The following is a 17461-nucleotide window of genomic DNA, read 5'->3' as shown; positions in this document are numbered from 1 at the left end:
TCCACGAAAAATTCCTAATATTCCTACTAGAACTAGAACCTGTATTCCCAGAGAAGCAAACATTTATTTCCTCGTTCGTTTGGCATTTTCCTTTTTAACATCAAAAACAGTAAATTATATAGTCAAAAGAAAAAGAAGTTTGCATACCGCCAGTCGCTAAAAATCATCTATTAAGAATTATTAATATAACTTTTTTATGTAGACGATGCCTGGGTTGTCGAGAGTATTGCCAACTCTTGTATGGACGTCGTTTGGTTTTAGGTGGTTAGAAACACTTTGTTAAATCCGTTTCCATCTTTCGTATTTTAATATTAAGTATAAAGATGACTGAACAATTATATCATCGAGGAACTTTAAGAGGACATAATGGATGGGTTACTCAAATTGCTACAAATCCAAAATTTCCCGATACAATTTTGTCTGCTTCGAGAGGTAAGCCTAACATACATTGGAAAATTAATGAAAAAGTTATCAAAGTTGAAATTTATATAACTATTATACTAAATTATTTTTAATGTAATTTTGATTGTTTAAAAGATAAATAATTAAAATAGTTTTGTAAATTAAGATTACAAACTCAATTATACTTTAGTTTATAAAAAATCTTTCAATAAATAAGCTCAAGCATAATGGAGATTGTAATATTAATTATAATTAAGGAAACTGCTGGGTCCAAGTGCTGAAACAAATATTATAATTTTGTAAAGTTATAATTCTGATATTTCAATGAAATTTTTTTTTTCTTGGATAGGAAAGTTTCAGATGTGAATTGTGAACTGTTGAAGGTAACCGTGTTGGGACCTTAACAGAGCTGTAGAGCATACTCATAGTAATAAAAAAGTCAAAGGAACCACACCCACGAGCAATCCTTCATGAGATATCCCCCAAAATGACTGAACTTTTTGAGGCATTTGTGCAGTTTAGGGATTTTCTTCCATAAAATTGATCGATTCTAGACTGATTGAACATTTCCAAAACATTTATAATTTTTTGAGAATTATTCATATAAAATAAAAGTTAAATTCCAGATACATATACCATCATGGCGGCACTTACTGTTTTGCTACTAGCCTCGCTCCCGATGCCTTGGCTATTTGGAGCCGAGTGTTGTCACATGACGATGCGCGCGCAAACGAAAGACGGTGGCGGAGCTGCCATGAAAAAGGAAAAAACAAACAAGAGATCGAAAAAATCGCTCTAAACAAATTATTAAAAAACAAAATGCATTTTTATTCACCGTCATCATTGTTGGTCATTCGGCGACTCTAGCGCACTTCTTTCCACCATCGCGACGCTCTTCCTTTCTTTTTTTCTCTTGCTTGTGCCGCTTGCTCGCTTCTTTGGTATCGCTTCCGGGGCTGCTGGAACAGTTTTTGGCTCCTTCCATTCGGGCGCGCGGCCCACTCCCAGATAAATTTTTCGTAAATGTTTGCAAAAAATTTTGAAACGTTCACCCAGCTTCAGAATTTCCCATTTCAGATGCTTTCTATACATAAAGGCGTATAGATAGGAATCGCGAAGTTCCTCCGTGTAGTGAATGGGCAGATTTTTCCTGTTCTTGAGAATCCTCCATAACCTTTCGATGCTCTGCATATGTATGCTGTCGAGCGGGTTAACAAAACGTTCGGAATGATTTACGATTGTGTGTTTTATCTCCATTCCTTCTAATTTGCCAATATGGTTATATCCCTTCCATTGGTATAAATTATAGATCTGGACCGGATGAACTTGCTAATGACTCAATTTAGACTGGCTTCGGAGCAATCATTAACAAAACGTAAAAAACAGTTCTTGCCTTTTCTTCAGATTCCGCCGACCATCCACTTAGTCCCTTTCAGCTTCCTCCCTGTTTCATATTTACGCTTGCTTACGACCGTCTCGTCTATTTCCACGGTGTTTCCGGTGCCACCAATTTTCAAACTCGTCAAATTAAAAAGAGAGACCATCATCGCATGCCAAACGAAATTAGCCCAGTCAACACCGGTAATGTGAATTACTGCATCGGCTAAACACGAAGACTTAATTTAACAAACTGTCTGTGCAAATGAGGTGCCAGATGAAAGCGAATATTGTTCCCCACGATATCTTACCAAATTTTCCCTTGAAAGTACCTTTGAATGCCGAAGTATTAACGTTGCACTTGCGACATTGGAAATAAACAGAACTAGCGTCTTTTCTGTAACTTATTTTACGAACACCGTTGCACTTGCCACACTTGGCTGTAGAGCATATCGATAGGAACAAAAAAGTCAATGGAACTGTGCCCGTACGGGCAACCCTTTGTGAGATATAAGCCCCCAAAATGCCTATGGGTGAACTTTGAGACCCTCAAAAATGGGGTAAAATTCAAAAGTGAAAATTTTCAGAACTAAATCTTGAAACTGCATTTTATGCCATTTTTGTTAGAACTTGCTAGACACTCCCAAAACCACCCTAAACACGAGAATCGCCACTTCCTGGGAGCATGGGGAGTCGTGCCTCTCTCTCTCTGCTAAGCCTATCGTGTGTGTTTAACAGGCAGCAAACCGTATTTTAACACCACTTCTATTGGCAAAGACTAAAGAAAAGCCTGATTATTACCGCTAATTAGGCAACGCTTTCTCCGCTGCCACCGCCGCTCCCATCTAACTGAGTGCACTTCTATTTCGCTATTTCTAACATATTCTAACTGACAATGGAAAAGGCCAACAAAACAGATTCTACACTCACCTTCGGCAGACTCTCCTCCTCTCACTACCTGACGACACTTAGCCTGTTTCTGATCTTGTTTGGGCGAGGACGGTGTGAGGTTGCTGACGACGAAGAAGATGGGATCACCCCATGTTGTCTGAACAATTGCATGTAATCCAGGTTTCGCATACAAGTATTCTTTGGTAATGTGCACCATACACATACACAAGTTTCGCTGTTTGCTGGGCGTTCATCTTTCCCCTGTTGTTTCTCTTCGTCGCCCTCATGCATGGGTACATCACCAAAACATATATATATGGATGATCTAGACGTGTCGGCGAAGAAAAACGTCAGTCGATCGTCACATGTAAACCTTTACCGCCAAACATTCTGTTGCCACTAATAAAAGAAGTTTGCATGAAAAATCCAACTGTGATTTTTCACGACCCTTTCCAAATGCTGCAACCATTTGGTTCAAAGACCAACTTCAACTTATGTTTTGTGGAAGCATCAGCAACTGCTCCGAATGTTAGGCATCCATTCCATACAAACTGCATCGTTCATGATTTGTTTACTTTCTAAGAAAAGATTGTTTCGCTCGTTTTCGACCTTACATTTTCTAAACCATCAGTTAAACTTCAACTTCTGGATCGAGAACAGTCAAAATCCGGAAGTCTTGATACATAGGAAAGCTGTAATTGAAGTACGAATGCAAAGGCAGTTTCTACATAAAAACTTCTCATTGTGTGAACACTCAAAGCTGAAAACATCAATGCTTTTCAAAGATTGGATGAAGACAGAATGTGTCACCAAACTAAAAGCAGTTTTAAATGTTCTGGATATTCTTTAAAACAATGCAACTATATTCTGACTTCATTAATTGTGATAATCAAGACGATGAAAGCGAATTCGAGATTACATTGCAATGTGATTACAAATGGACAATTTAAAAATTCTGAAACTATCGTTTTACTTCTTCAAAGAAGTAACTAAGTCTTTTGATAACATACAAAGTAGTGTGGAAAAAGTAAACGAATTGGACAATTGTCACAGACCAATACCGAATGAGATCAAAATAAGCTGCAACGAGCGTTCTCATCTCATTCTGGAATTTTAACATCTGCATTTGATTTTGAAAACCATTACTCTTTGCAATCTTAATGCAAGGAAAACTTTTAATGTAGAAATTGCATTTTCCTTTGTACTTCGATTACAGCTTTCCTGCCTCATACTCATCATAAGCATGTAATAAGCAATCGTTTTGTTCGTTACATATACAGATAAGTTTGGTTTTCCTAACATATTTAATCTTGGACAAAGAACAAACTCATTCCATAATATCATAAAATTCAACTGGAATAATCTGAATCACCAGTTCGGCGAAAACCTCGAAAATTAACGAAAAAATGTGACTAGAACTACAAGAATAAACGATTCCAACTAAATCTATATAATTCTAGACAGTTTCAAGACATCAAAAACACATCCAAGAGGTGAGGTTAAAGGTCGAAGACACTAAAAACCAAGGTTAATGAGACGAAAATTGCCACTGCAGACAAAGAAATTACATTAGAGTTAACCAACACGTAATAAAAAGCAACGCTAACACTATTAAAAAAAATCTTTTTTAAAGACTTGCCAGAAACACACTCCAATGCACTGGTATGCTCAAAGCGGCAAAAATGGCCGCTAGAAAGAAGAAAAACTCGTCTAAGAAGGTCTATGTCAAGGTGTCACAGCCTCTAATAGCATTAATTAAATTAATAGCAATAGTAGTATAATATAATCAAGGTTAAAAATAATCACAACATCGCATGTGGATCCCATGTTCCAAACCCTGAGGAGTTCAAGGCATGCATCCAGACAGCTCTCAAGGCTCTCAATTCGAGCCAAAATTTGAAGAAAGAGATTAGAGACATCATCGTGGTAAATCTGGAGAAAGTGCAGGACATGTTCGTGTCCCTGTTTAAAAATTTTACCAATTTGAAAGAGCAAAAACGGCAGGAATCACTAAGCCTACTTGCTCGGACTCTTCATCCACGGCCAGTTGATTTGGATAAACGACGCTCTACTGTATTTGTAAACTTGTGTATATGTATTGTGTTAATTAATATAATTAATATATATATTCACAAAATAATTAATTAAATTTGTCATATTGTAATATTCATGATAATGAAATGTTATTTGATAGATAAAACGTTGATAATGTGGAAATTGACCAGAGAGGATACAAATTATGGCATTCCTCAGAAGCGTCTTCGTGGTCATGGGCATTTTGTTACAGATGCTGTTATGTCTTCAGATGGACAATATGCTCTTTCTTGCTCTTGGGATAAGACACTTCGTCTCTGGGATCTTACAATGTAAGTATAGAGTATAACTAATTTTGTTAAATGACATTAAGATGAATTTATTTGTAAAATTTTTAAACTAATTTATATTTAAGATGTTTCATTAGCAAAATAACATTAATTATATTCATGGAATACAGTTATGTTTTTAGTTGAATTTCTAGAGATTTTATCATTGAACTATATTAATTGGCAACTCTTTGGAAAAAACTGAAATTCTCTGATAATTCTATATCTATATGAAAAATCAGATAAAATTTTCAGATTTGTCTAATTTTTTGCAAATCTAAATACAGTAAAACCTCGAAAACTAGGCCTAATGTGGACCGAAGGGTAGCCGAGTTTGTGAAAATGCCGGGTTATCGGGAATGGGGTTTAAAAAAATAAGTACGAATGTTTCCTCAGAAAATACTGTATTGTACTTGTATATATTGTTTACTTGAGAATATAACAGAGAATAAACTGCTCAAATACCCTTAAACAAAGAAAAAGTACGTCCTTTATGAAGGCATAGAGCCTTTACTACATGAAAATGAAAATTAATGAATACACTGTGTACAGTAATTTACCTGATAAGACAGACCTCAGAAAAATACNCCAAACACCATTGTCAAACTTTTAGGCTTACGGGAAAGCGGCGCCGAACGTCACACGTACACGTTTAAAACATGCGCCTCAACCTCTCTACTATCTTCAAAACAACATTAGGGACCATCTCAAGTCACTGGCATCAACATTCTATGATAAGGGAATGGAAAAGTTCGTCCACAGATACGACAAATTCCTCAATCTTCACTGTGATTATGTTGAAAAGTAACCATGTTTGTACCTAACTTTTGGTAATAAATTCATTTTATTTATACTTGTCTTTTTTTTATGGACCATTGGATCTTGAAAAAAAACCACCCTTGTACATATACAAAAAATTAATTGACTAAATCATAGTTTTATTTTGCCTTCAAAATTTTTAAAATTTAACCAATTATTCCAATTAATAGAATGAACAGTTAAGTGACAGCTAACTTGTAAGACTGTAAAATTATTTTAATAATCATTACAATCTTTGACATGAATGAGTTAAATAACTTATAAGCACCTCAAGAAGTTATCTGCTTTCTGCGGGCTCTACAAGTCTGCCATTGATTCTTTTGTCAAATTTTTTTAATTGTTTACAATGACATTAAATTTCCTGTTGTTTCTTTTGTCGTATCATATTCAGTGAATATGTTTCAGTTGTAAATTTTCTCAACTTATAACAAAAAATTTTTGTTTATTTAAAGCATAATGAAAAGGTGTTGAACCTCTGATTCTAACCTTGAAAACATGTATCATTGTCCACCCACGATGTTTGTGTTCGGGAGTTTGAGTCAGGAATTAGTGATTATAATGAAAAATTGCATTTAGTAACATACGAAAGGATTCTTAAATGTTTGTGGAAGGAAGATCTATTTACAAGTGCAGTATTTGTTCTGAGGGTGGCACTATTTATTTTTGTTTTTCCATTCTTTGGGTATTCAAAGGGCCTTTCCATTGTCCATTGTTAGATAGATTAGTAGCAGTGAAATTAGATAAATTTTCTAAAATAAGGCTAGGAAAAAAGCATGTTAGTGCTTATAAATTTTGTTGTTCAAATACAATTATTTATTCTCTTAATTTTTATAGATAACTGTGTTCTGATTTTTGCTGTAAAGAAAAATTGATGTTTTCTAATAGTTATTGGGGCCCAAAAGATTTTTCCTAGTGCCCATATTTTTTTACTAATCCATTTTTGCCATTCATTCATGTTGACGGAAAGAAAAATTAAACTAACAGAAACAACTGAATATTGATGAAGAGGACCTGATTGTTCATGCTCCAGCCAAATATTTAAATTTTAAGTGCAGTTGTTTGATATAGCAATGTACTGTACTATTCAAGACGTTTTGATACTTTTATTTAAATTCTGTTTTTAACACTTATATGGTCATAATATTTCTATTGTTAATATAAATGTAATTTTAGTATTATTCTTCGTTACATTAAATTATAATTTAAGGACAGGAAATTACAGAAGAGAGAATTAAGTAGTTATNAAAAAATTATTCATATGAAAAATTAATTTTGTGATCAGTGCTACCCAAACCACTACTACTACTACTACTATTTACACCATAGACTTCTATGCATACTTTTTCCCGCAAGTTTTAATAGAATTTGTTGCCAATAAACATCCAAGAACAGCCAATATGTCATCATCAGATGTCATGGCCGACTGACTGAGAGAGAATGGCATAGCGAACATAACTGGCACCCGGAGCACGATGCTATATTGGCGACCCCCTCCCCCTCCAGAAACAAATCTCATTTGTCTTGGAGACCATTTGGCGCCCCTCATCGAGTGGCACCTGGGGCACATGCCCTACTTGCCCCACCCTAGCTATGCCTCTGCTGAGAAATTTTCTTCTTCGTGTGTGGGTGATAGGAAATTCTGAAGTTCCTCAAGGTCAGGCAGCCTCAAAGGATTAACTTAATGTGTATGGCCGCCTTTAACCAATGATCAATTTATCATAAGTTTGTATGGGTATTTGATTAATTTGTTCTGGAGACCCCCAAAAAAATATATACTTTCTTACTATGTTTATTTATATGCAATATTAAAAATACATATATACACGGTCTTGCATTTTTACTAGTTATGTTTTTTTGTTTGTGGGGGTTAAAGAATTTGTCTAATGTTGATTGCTTTTCTCTCTTTGGGATTTTCAGAATTAATAGTATTGTAATTGTAGAGATCCCCAAGACTATTAACATCAACCTGGTTTGTATGCCATTCTAAGTCCATTGATCTGACATCCCACACTTCTTCAAAAGATGTTTAATTAATAGCAGATATCAGCATTAATCCTCTTTTTTCATAATAAAACATATCTCGCCAAGTTTCTTGGTGGTGTTCATTCAAGAGTTCTTGGTGTTCTTCTGTCGTCAGATCCGTTTCAGGTTCCATTATGAGCTCTTCAATGTTCTTTATTTCTCAGATGTGATATTTGTTACTCCTTTAGCTGATTGATACTTCTTGATTATACTGTATCTTACATAGATCAGGTTGAACTGTGCCCTACTGTAGATTTGTTCAAGCCATACTGCCCAGCAACATCAGACATCTTCTGCCCACTCTCTACCTTTGCTATTATACCTTTCGAAAATAAAACCCAACACAAAACTTAAGGAGTGTACGCCCGAGAGTCTTGCAAATACTATAAAAGAATTGTTTCTGATCAGTATCAACTGGGTTGAGCATTGTTGTCGACGTCTCTTGCGCTCCAAAAATTTCGAATTGTTACCTGAAGACAAAGGAAAATCGATCGATATTTGCTATTTTTGTCGCTTTTTTTTATGTTAGTTCAGTGAACTGTTTGTTATCCAAACATGTGTTCGTTGTCTTATGACAGATTTTTATGACAGATCATAAAAATCTTTCAGGAAAGTGTTCATTAACTGATCACCCACTGTATTTAAAACATTTTTATATTGTACTAACTGTTACCCGCAACTTCGCACATACAGATTTTGGAAGCAAACCCCATTTATATTCAGTATTTCAACAACCATATTAATTGTTATAATAATACCTACCACTGAGAATCAAACAAATTATTTTCAATTTGATCAATTTTCTGGGACGTTTACAATTGTTATATAATTGAACCAATATGCAATAACACATTTGAATTTAAAACGGTTCAAACATTTGGTTAAAAAATTGAAATATATAAAAATATTTATAACAATGTCTGAAATGTTATCAATTTAATATACCTAAGTACTCAATGAAGACTAAACGTAGTTGAAAACAAAAAATTGCATCTAAAATAGTACGGTAGAAGCTGTTCTTTAGGTTAAGCCTTAATCCTCTCCATGTGGGGGAATTTCGGAAAATCCGTTATTAGTGTGCATTTTCATGACGTACCCTGTGTACAAAATTTCACCTCTAGGTTCAGCAGTTTGCTCTGGGCGATGATGAATCAGTCAGTCAGGACAAGTAATTTTATATATTTAGATTTAATACATGTATTTCTTAAATTGTGTAAAATATATTATGCAAATTCTGCATCTTTTCTAAAAAATTGTAAATTTTTATTTTTTACATGAACATTTAGTAGAAAAACAAGTAAAATTTATTAAGATTAGTGATTGATTAATTTTGGCAAATGTTATTACACAATTTAAAAAATTGAACAAAATGTGATCAAAAGCAGTTACAATGTACTTTCTTATTGAAAATGTATAATATTTTTAAAATGAAATCACTTTTAATGATTTGTATAAGTATTCTTTGATATATACAAGTTTGATAGATTACAAACATTATATATTAAATGTTGCATGTTTTTATTTTCTGATTTGAATTGCTACATTGTTATGTTTCCTTTCACAGTATTTTTTTAGAAAAATTTATCACTAAATTGGAAAGTGTGATTTTTCAACTTCTAGTGTGAAACAGAATTATGTGAATTATTTAATGTGTACTCAACTATTTATTTTAGCAGCCATATATGTGTGACGATTTTTATCTGAATTGCATTTGCTGATATTCAGTTATTAATGACCAGCTGCTTGTATGCTGAATCAGATGAAACTGTAGAAATTGTTCCTTGAATTTGTTTTTAACCAGAATAACAATGCTAAGTACAACATTGGATGCATTATACAGGGTGTCCACCATGAACCTGACACATCTGTTTCGACTGCCATATCAAAGTGCAAGGCAGTAATAAGATGTAGTGCATTCCATTAGGTGGAGAAACTGTGAAATTTGTATAGGTAATATTGAAAACCCGCCAAAGTGACTGTAGGTGGCATGGCAGTAGTCAAATGCAAAATGGCTTCTCCACAAGAGCAGGTGCAAGCTGTGTGGTGGTACGCTGATATGCTGGAACAATTTGTTGTACCACAGATCACACATTTGCAGCCAGATTTAATTTTCCAGCAGGACTGTGCCCTTCCACATTGGAGCCTGCACGTTTGACGTTTCCCAATTGTTAGATTGGGCTCAGAGGACTGATGCCATGGCCTTCTCGATTGCCGGATATTACGCCCTTAGACTTTTTCTTTTGGGGATTTGTCAAGGACAAGGTTTATGCCAGTGTTGTCAAAATTTATGACCTTCAACATCTTTGTGCACGTTCACAATGCTGTTGTTGCCGTCATGCCCGAGATGCTTGAAAGAACCTGGCAGGAAAGGGAGTACAGACTCTATGTTCTACGTGCAACAAAAGGAGTTCATGTAGAGGTTCACTGATTTTTTTTTAATAAAACTTTTTGAGTTTTTCATCATAAAATGTGCATTAATTTACACTCTTATTGAGCAGTAGATTTTTTACAACAGTTTCAAATTTTGTCAGGTTTGTGGTAGACACCCTGTATTTGGCTCACATCAAATGGATGAAATTGAGACCAAATTTTATAACCAGCTCTTATTGACTGCTGTGTTAATATTGTGATCTAATTAAAATAGTTAATTTAATTGAATATTTTGCTAGCATAAAAGAAAATATTCTGCATGCAGTGTCTCAAATAATTGTACAAGTCTTGTTTTTACATCTTTGATGTTTACTGCAGACTTTATTATATGCTATTTGTTTGTCAAAATTGTAATTTAGTTGTGATTAAATAAATTATTCTGTATGTGTTATTTAATTAAATTAATTTTACCGGTTTAGTTAAAACTTAAATGACTCGCTCTTCTTTTACAGTGGACATACAACACGTCGTTTTGAAGATCACACCAAGGATGTGTTAAGTGTTGCATTCTCTGTTGACAATCGTCAGATTGTTTCTGGATCGCGGGATAAGACCATTAAATTATGGAATACCTTAGCACAATGTAAATACACAATCCAAGTAAGTAATTTAAAAAACTAATATTGCTATTTCAGTTTGATAACCCAAGTTTTTAGATGCTAACTTAAATTCTGTTTTAAAAAAAAATTTTCATAATTGAAGAAATCAAGAAGAAAATTTTTGCATTTATTGATGTGTATTGTTAGATCTGATCGAAGAATTTTTCAACAATTGATTTCAAATGAGAATAAAAGGTCTACAATTGAAAATGAGGTCTAATGTTGTCCATCTGGCCTTCTCAATCTTGAGAATGATGTTAGATAGATGAAAATTGAGAGCGGATGTGGAAAGCATAGACCAGAGGTCTTGGTTAACTACATACGAACATATTTTTTCAAATTCAAATATGATTAAAAAATTATATCCCAGCATTGTGATGCTGTCATAATCTTTTTATTTTTTTACATTAAATATTCTGTTCAAATTTTGCTAAATATTATAGTATTACTATTATATTCACACTGCTTTAATCAGTTTTAGCATCAGTGGAATACAATTCAGGTATCATTAGAGTAGGATATACAAGTATTAATTTAATAATGTTACTTTCTTCGCAAATTATTTTAGTCTTTTAAAGTATTTTTAACCTGTCCTATGTTGTTCCCGAAAATATTCGTGTTGACCTCATTGACCTGTGTGGACGATCCTGAATATTTACGTGTTTACATTGGAACGTTTTTGATACTAGATGTTGCTATGCATCACAATTTTTATATTAAAACAAACTTTTAAAATATAATTTTTTTTTGTTTCTATATTATTTAATATATGTATTTTATTTGTGCAACATAAANATTACTAAATGTATTACTTTAAAATTATACCTGTTGTATATTTAATATTTCATTAATGTAATAAGTATTGCATCCCATTCTAAACTGTTATAACTGTAAATATGTATAAAATTATTCAACCAACCATTCGAATTCCTATTATGTAAGCAAAAATTTACTGTTTAATAATGTAACCAAAACTGTATTTATCCATTGTGTTCAATTATTATTTATTTATCCATTAATATGTTTGTATATACTTTGATGCAAAAGATATGCATCCTTCTGTTAATTGCATCTGTATGTAAAAATGTTACTGTTAACTATTTGTATTCCTCTGTAAATATTGTTTTAATAAAGGCGATGCGGGCGCCCATGGGGTCCTGTGGGGGCCTTATGGTTGCTTATTTCACACTTTCCTATCTTCCTTTATTTCCTCTGCTCTCTAACTCTTACTTTCTTTTACTCTTCCTTCCTATTCATACAGGGGTAAAGTTTGCACTAAATTGCAGATAGCCCCTCTTGTCTTTTATTAGAATAGAATAGAATAGAATAGAATAGGTACAAAAATATTTTCTACTGTATACGTTCTGTTAGCCTAATGGCAGGTTCCTCTTCATTCTGAAGACAAAGAACTGCCCTTTGTAACGAATTCTGGTCACTTCCAGTGGAATCGTTTGCCATTTGGCCTAAAGACTTCACCTCAGATTTTTCAGCTAGTTCTCAAAAATATCCTAAATAAATATAGATGTCCTTTTCTCATCAATTACTTTTGATGACTTGTTAATTTTTAGTCAGAACGTGGATGAACACCTAAAACACTTAACACAAGTATTTGAATTATATTCAAGGGAAGCTCTCTACTTAGATCTAACAAACTGACATTTTTTAAGATTTGAGATTAATTATCTTGGGTTCAACATCAAACCAGAAAGTTACTCCTCCTCATTATCAAATATAGAAACGATACAAAAGTTAAAATGTCCAACTAATATCAAATAGTTACAGGGGTGATACAAAAGTTAAAATGTCCAACTAATATCAAATAGTTACAGGGGTGATACAAAAGTTAAAATGTCCAACTAATATCAAATAGTTACAGGGTTTTTAGGGTCCATAAACCATTACCATCGAGTTATTCCAAATTATGCAAATTTAAGAGCTCTAAATATACTTCTAAAGAAAAATCAAAATTGTGCTTGGATGACTAAATGTCAAGAAACTTTTGAGAAATTAAAATGAGCACTTATCACCAGACCCATCTTAAACACATATAACACACCCTTTGCTTTCTATACAGATGCTAGCAGAGATGGTATAGCGTGTATCTTAAAACAGGAACATCCTATTAAGGACTATTTCCTATTGCATATTTCTCCAGGTCCTTACTTGAATATGATAAAGAATGCTTTGCAATTGTAGCATCTATTGAAAAGTTTCACTTTTATCTTCATAGTATCTATTTCACCGTACACACTGATCATCAAGCTTTACAGTGGCTGAAAAGTATAAAAAACAACTATCTGGAAGGTTATTTAGATGGTCTTTGAAACTGAGCTGTAATAGTATGACATTAAACATCAGAAGGGAAGCCAGAATATAGAAGCTGATTATTTATCCAGCGCCCCCGTGAGCCATTTTGTTACCACCGAGGAAGTGCTTTCCAACCAGGATACCTCTTACTCACCTCACCGAAGATCATGAAGATGTAATCTGTATCAGAAAGAAGGGATTTACAAAGAAAGTCATACCTCCTTCCCTTCAGTACAAGGTGCTATCCAGGGCACATGCATACTATGGTCACCCAGGTATAACACAGAGGCTGAAATTAATCAGTTGACATTACAACATTCTTGATGATATTCAGCCAATAGTAGAGTTTGTTAAAAAGCAATGACATACAGTCATAAAAAGTTTGGCTTGTTAGATGACTTACCTTCATCAAAAGCTCCATTTGACGTTATCTATGGACACTATCACTGGAATGCAAAGATCTACTAAAGGCTACCTTCATGTTACCATCAATCACTTTTCTAGGTTTGCTTGGTATTTCCCATCCAAACCTACTTCTATAAAAGCCTACATAGATTGTCTAGGAAAAATATTACAAACAGGCAGTCCAAAACATCTACTAACAGATAGATCACCTTCATTTACTTCAGAAGATATTTAGAAAGGAATGGAATCAAACATCTAACAAGTACTGAGTGACCTCAGCACAACTGGATAGTTGAGAGACTAAATGCCACACTTGTCTCTAGACTTCTTCTTCTTCTTGGTGCCATATCAGATTCCTGACGTCGGCGACACCTGGCGTAGGTTTGTAATCCGCCAAGGTGTATACTAGGGAAAGTTACTACCCAGAGTGGTTTCCCGTTGCCTTCTCTGGGGCGCGATGTTACNATATATGTATTTTATTTGTGCAACATAAAAAAATAATTTTTTACAATACAGTAAACACGATTATGTTTAACACCGACGAAAATTCAACATGGCGTCACAGGCAGCAAATAAAAATTTCAACATGGAATAGGTTAGTCTGGTTTTATTTATGAATAAAATCAGAACCAACCCTTGTGTTTATATATTTGTATTTATTCAAGTTAATCATGTATGATAATTTTGTATAACTACCATAAATTATCTTTATTTGTCAATTTGGAAAAAATGTATAAAAGTTTTAGAGTAAATTAGAAATAGTCATTATTTAGTCATCATCAAGTTAATGTTAAATTGAAATTTATTCTTGTGATTTTTTTTGCTGCTGGAATAATCAATTAAAATTATCTTGCATTACAAATCAAACTAAATCCTTTATTTCTTTTATTTAATGAGAGTAATTTTTTCACCATAGCTTGCTTTATAATATAATTATGTATTTGTTTGTCTTGGTAGGAAGATGGCCACGAAGATTGGGTGTCCTGTGTACGATTCTCTCCCAATAATAGCAATCCAATTATTGTATCTTGTGGATGGGACAAGTATGTTAAGGTAATATTAAAAATTATTGACGATATGCCTGCCAGTTATCATTTTGCTTATTGATGTTTATCTATGAGAAAAGTTAGTTTTTGATATTGATAATTCTTACCAAAAATAGATATATAATAATAGTTCTAAGAACTTTTTCTTGATTATGAAAAATATGTCCTAAAATAGTTTCATTCAAAAAACACTAATGCAAAACTTCCATTTATTACTTAGTTCTTTCAAAAGCTTCAAATTAGATAGGCTCAAAGTTTCATTTCTAACAAGTGTTCTGAATTATATAACTGTTGTTAATGCAGTTATTTCTGAATTTTGTTCATGTTTAAATATGCTCAGTTACTTCTGACATATTTAAATGAACAAAATTAAAGTTTTGCCCTTAAAAACTTTTTTTTTTTCAGGTTTGGAACTTAACTAATTGCAAATTGAAGACAAATCATGTTGGCCACACAGGATATTTAAATACCGTGACAGTATCTCCTGATGGATCATTGTGTGCTTCTGGTGGAAAGGTAAAATTATTTTTTCTGCATAATTTATTAAATATATTTTAAAGATGGAGTTGAAATTTCTTAGTGATTTGGTTATTCTATACAAAGCCTTACTCAACTGCAGATCAAGATGTGAATCTGGACTGCAGGTTTTTTCCAGATCAACAGCCAATTGCAAGTTTCCAAACAGTCTCTTGGATTGGAAAGCCTTCTTTTGCATAAATTGTTTCAAAAGCAAGTACAGGCCATTGCCTAATCCAATGTCATTTGGAACAGGCATCAAAATTATGACATCCATGCCCAATTTTATAGCAATAATTAGGAAAAGGAAATGCAATTTTTCTCATTAATTATACAGAATATTTTTATTCATAAATATGTGTAGAGAAAAAAGAATTAGTTTAATAGTTTGGAGTACATGATCTGGACTGGCAGTACAATATGCCTGCCAGTTTCATGTTCAGACCTCAATACAAATTAGTTGAGTAGGGCTGTTCTGTACTAATCCAGTTGAAATTGATCATACAAATTTGCATCAACGTTGAATTGCATTTCTCTTAAAAAATAATTTTTAATAATAGGATTGTAAAGCCATGTTGTGGGATTTGAATGAAGGAAAACATCTTTACACTCTGGATCACACAGACATCATCAATGCTCTCTGCTTCAGTCCAAATCGTTACTGGTTGTGTGTGGCCACCGGACCGAGCATCAAGATCTGGGTAAGTCTGATTCATTGTTAATTCTGTGTAGATTTTATTGCATGGAATGCCCTATGATTATAACAAAAACAGTTTGATATTTGATGAAAAGATCCTGCAATTATGAGGGCATAACACAAATAATTTCATTAATTTGTAATGTTGAGTTTTTACATATTGACAAATTAATGCAATGCATGCATGAACTCCTGTTTATTGATTTATGAGTATGGCTGTGTGGGGGAATTACATTTTAGTAAAAAATATAATTCCAAATATAAGTTTCTCGCTTTTAAAAAATTAGCAACAACATACATAATGTAGTGGATAGTTTTAGAATGAAAGAATGCAATTTTTTTTAATATATACTAAATTTCTGCTTATTTTCTAGTAAGATTTTGATGCATGTATCTAAAAGCATGTCATAATGAAAAATTTGGCATTAAAATGATTAGTAAGGAAAAATTAGAAGAAGAAATTATGTTCACAATGTTACATAATTTATAAAATTTTTTTATAATACAGGATCTGGAAGGTAAGAACATGGTAGATGAATTGCGCCCTGAAGTGATCAGCACCAGTGCAAAGGCACAGCCTCCCCAGTGCATTTCCATGGCTTGGTCAGCCGATGGACAGACGCTGTTTGCTGGATACACCGACAACTGCATCAGGGTGTGGCAGGTTTCCATTGGCACCCGATAGTCACTGTATTGTCGAACTAAATAAAATTTAAAAGATAAATTTAACTGATAAAATGAGTTTTGTATTTCTGGTAATGAAAGTGAAGAGATCTGTATTTTCAGTTATTGTTTTGGAGATTTGTCTCTCCCAATCATTTTGAGGCATTAACACTATTATGAAATGAAGGAAAACCAAGATACACAAAATTTAGGCAGTTCTGTCCAAAGCACTTTATAATACGTAGTATGGTTTTTTTTCAAGCCCCGATGGTCCATAAAAAAAAAAGACAAGTATAAATAACAAAATGAATTTATTACCAAAAGTTAGGTACAAACATGGTTACTTTTCAACATAATCACAGTGAAGATTGAGGAATTTGTCGTATCTGTGGACGAACTTTTCCATCCCCTTATCATAGAATGTTGCTTGCTGCCAGTGACTTGAGATGGGCCCTAACTAGAGGATTTGATCCCGGGATCTCGAAAATCGGGATCCCGACCACTTTTCAGTCCAAAAATTTTCAGGATTAAGTTTTCCTAATCCTGAAACTTTCGGGATTGACATCATTTTAAAAAAAGTTGCAAAATAGACTGTATGAAGTGAAATGTTCAGTGCCAGTGCTTTTAACAGAATTGCTTGCCTATCATTTTGATATAAAATACAAGAAATTTTATTCCAAGCAAGCAGCAGAAATTAACCTAGCGGGCTTGCAATGCTTGCTTGTAATAAAACTTCTTGTATTTTCAACTAAAATGATGGGCAAGCAGTTCTCACTGGGTTACTTGGTAATATACTTCATTTTTGTACTTTTGAATTTTCGCGGGCGCCAATCGATTTTCTGGTGCAGTCGAGAGCACTACTCAGTGCGTTTTACCTGTCAATGTGTCAGCCATCTTGTTTTGCCAGTGTGGTTAATATAGACC

The 17461-nt window shown here is 33.6% G+C and overlaps 1 protein-coding gene across 1 annotated transcript; it reads left to right on the top strand.

Moving 5' to 3' along the window:
* The first annotated feature begins 208 nt into the window (after positions 1–208).
* LOC111637512 (receptor of activated protein C kinase 1) lies at positions 209–16612 on the top strand. Its single transcript, XM_023383019.1, has 7 exons — positions 209–432; positions 4865–5036; positions 10757–10904; positions 14573–14668; positions 15067–15177; positions 15738–15878; positions 16383–16612. Exons 1-7 carry the CDS (start codon positions 324–326, stop codon positions 16557–16559), a joined length of 954 nt encoding a protein of 317 aa, XP_023238787.1. The 5' UTR covers positions 209–323; the 3' UTR covers positions 16560–16612.
* The last annotated feature ends 849 nt before the right edge of the window (positions 16613–17461 follow it).

The sequence above is a fragment of the Centruroides sculpturatus genome, unplaced genomic scaffold (genome assembly GCF_000671375.1).
Source record: "Centruroides sculpturatus isolate CEXI.00-Female unplaced genomic scaffold, Cexi_2.0 scaffold824, whole genome shotgun sequence".
Lineage (NCBI taxonomy): Eukaryota > Metazoa > Arthropoda > Arachnida > Scorpiones > Buthidae > Centruroides > Centruroides sculpturatus.
The sequence above is the reverse complement of the archived record's forward strand: the minus strand, read 5'-3'. Positions and strand labels throughout refer to the sequence as shown.

What these genes read in the sequence shown, in the direction of transcription:
- LOC111637512 (XM_023383019.1), top strand. Translation starts at nt 324, where the DNA reads ATGACTGAACAATTATATCATCGAGGAACTTTAAGAGGACATAATGGA. An exon ending in AATTTTGTCTGCTTCGAGAG is followed by an intron (nt 433 to 4,864) that starts GTAAGCCTAACA and finishes GTTATTTGATAG; the next exon opens with ATAAAACGTTGATAATGTGG. An exon ending in AATGTAAATACACAATCCAA is followed by an intron (nt 10,905 to 14,572) that starts GTAAGTAATTTA and finishes TTGTCTTGGTAG; the next exon opens with GAAGATGGCCACGAAGATTG.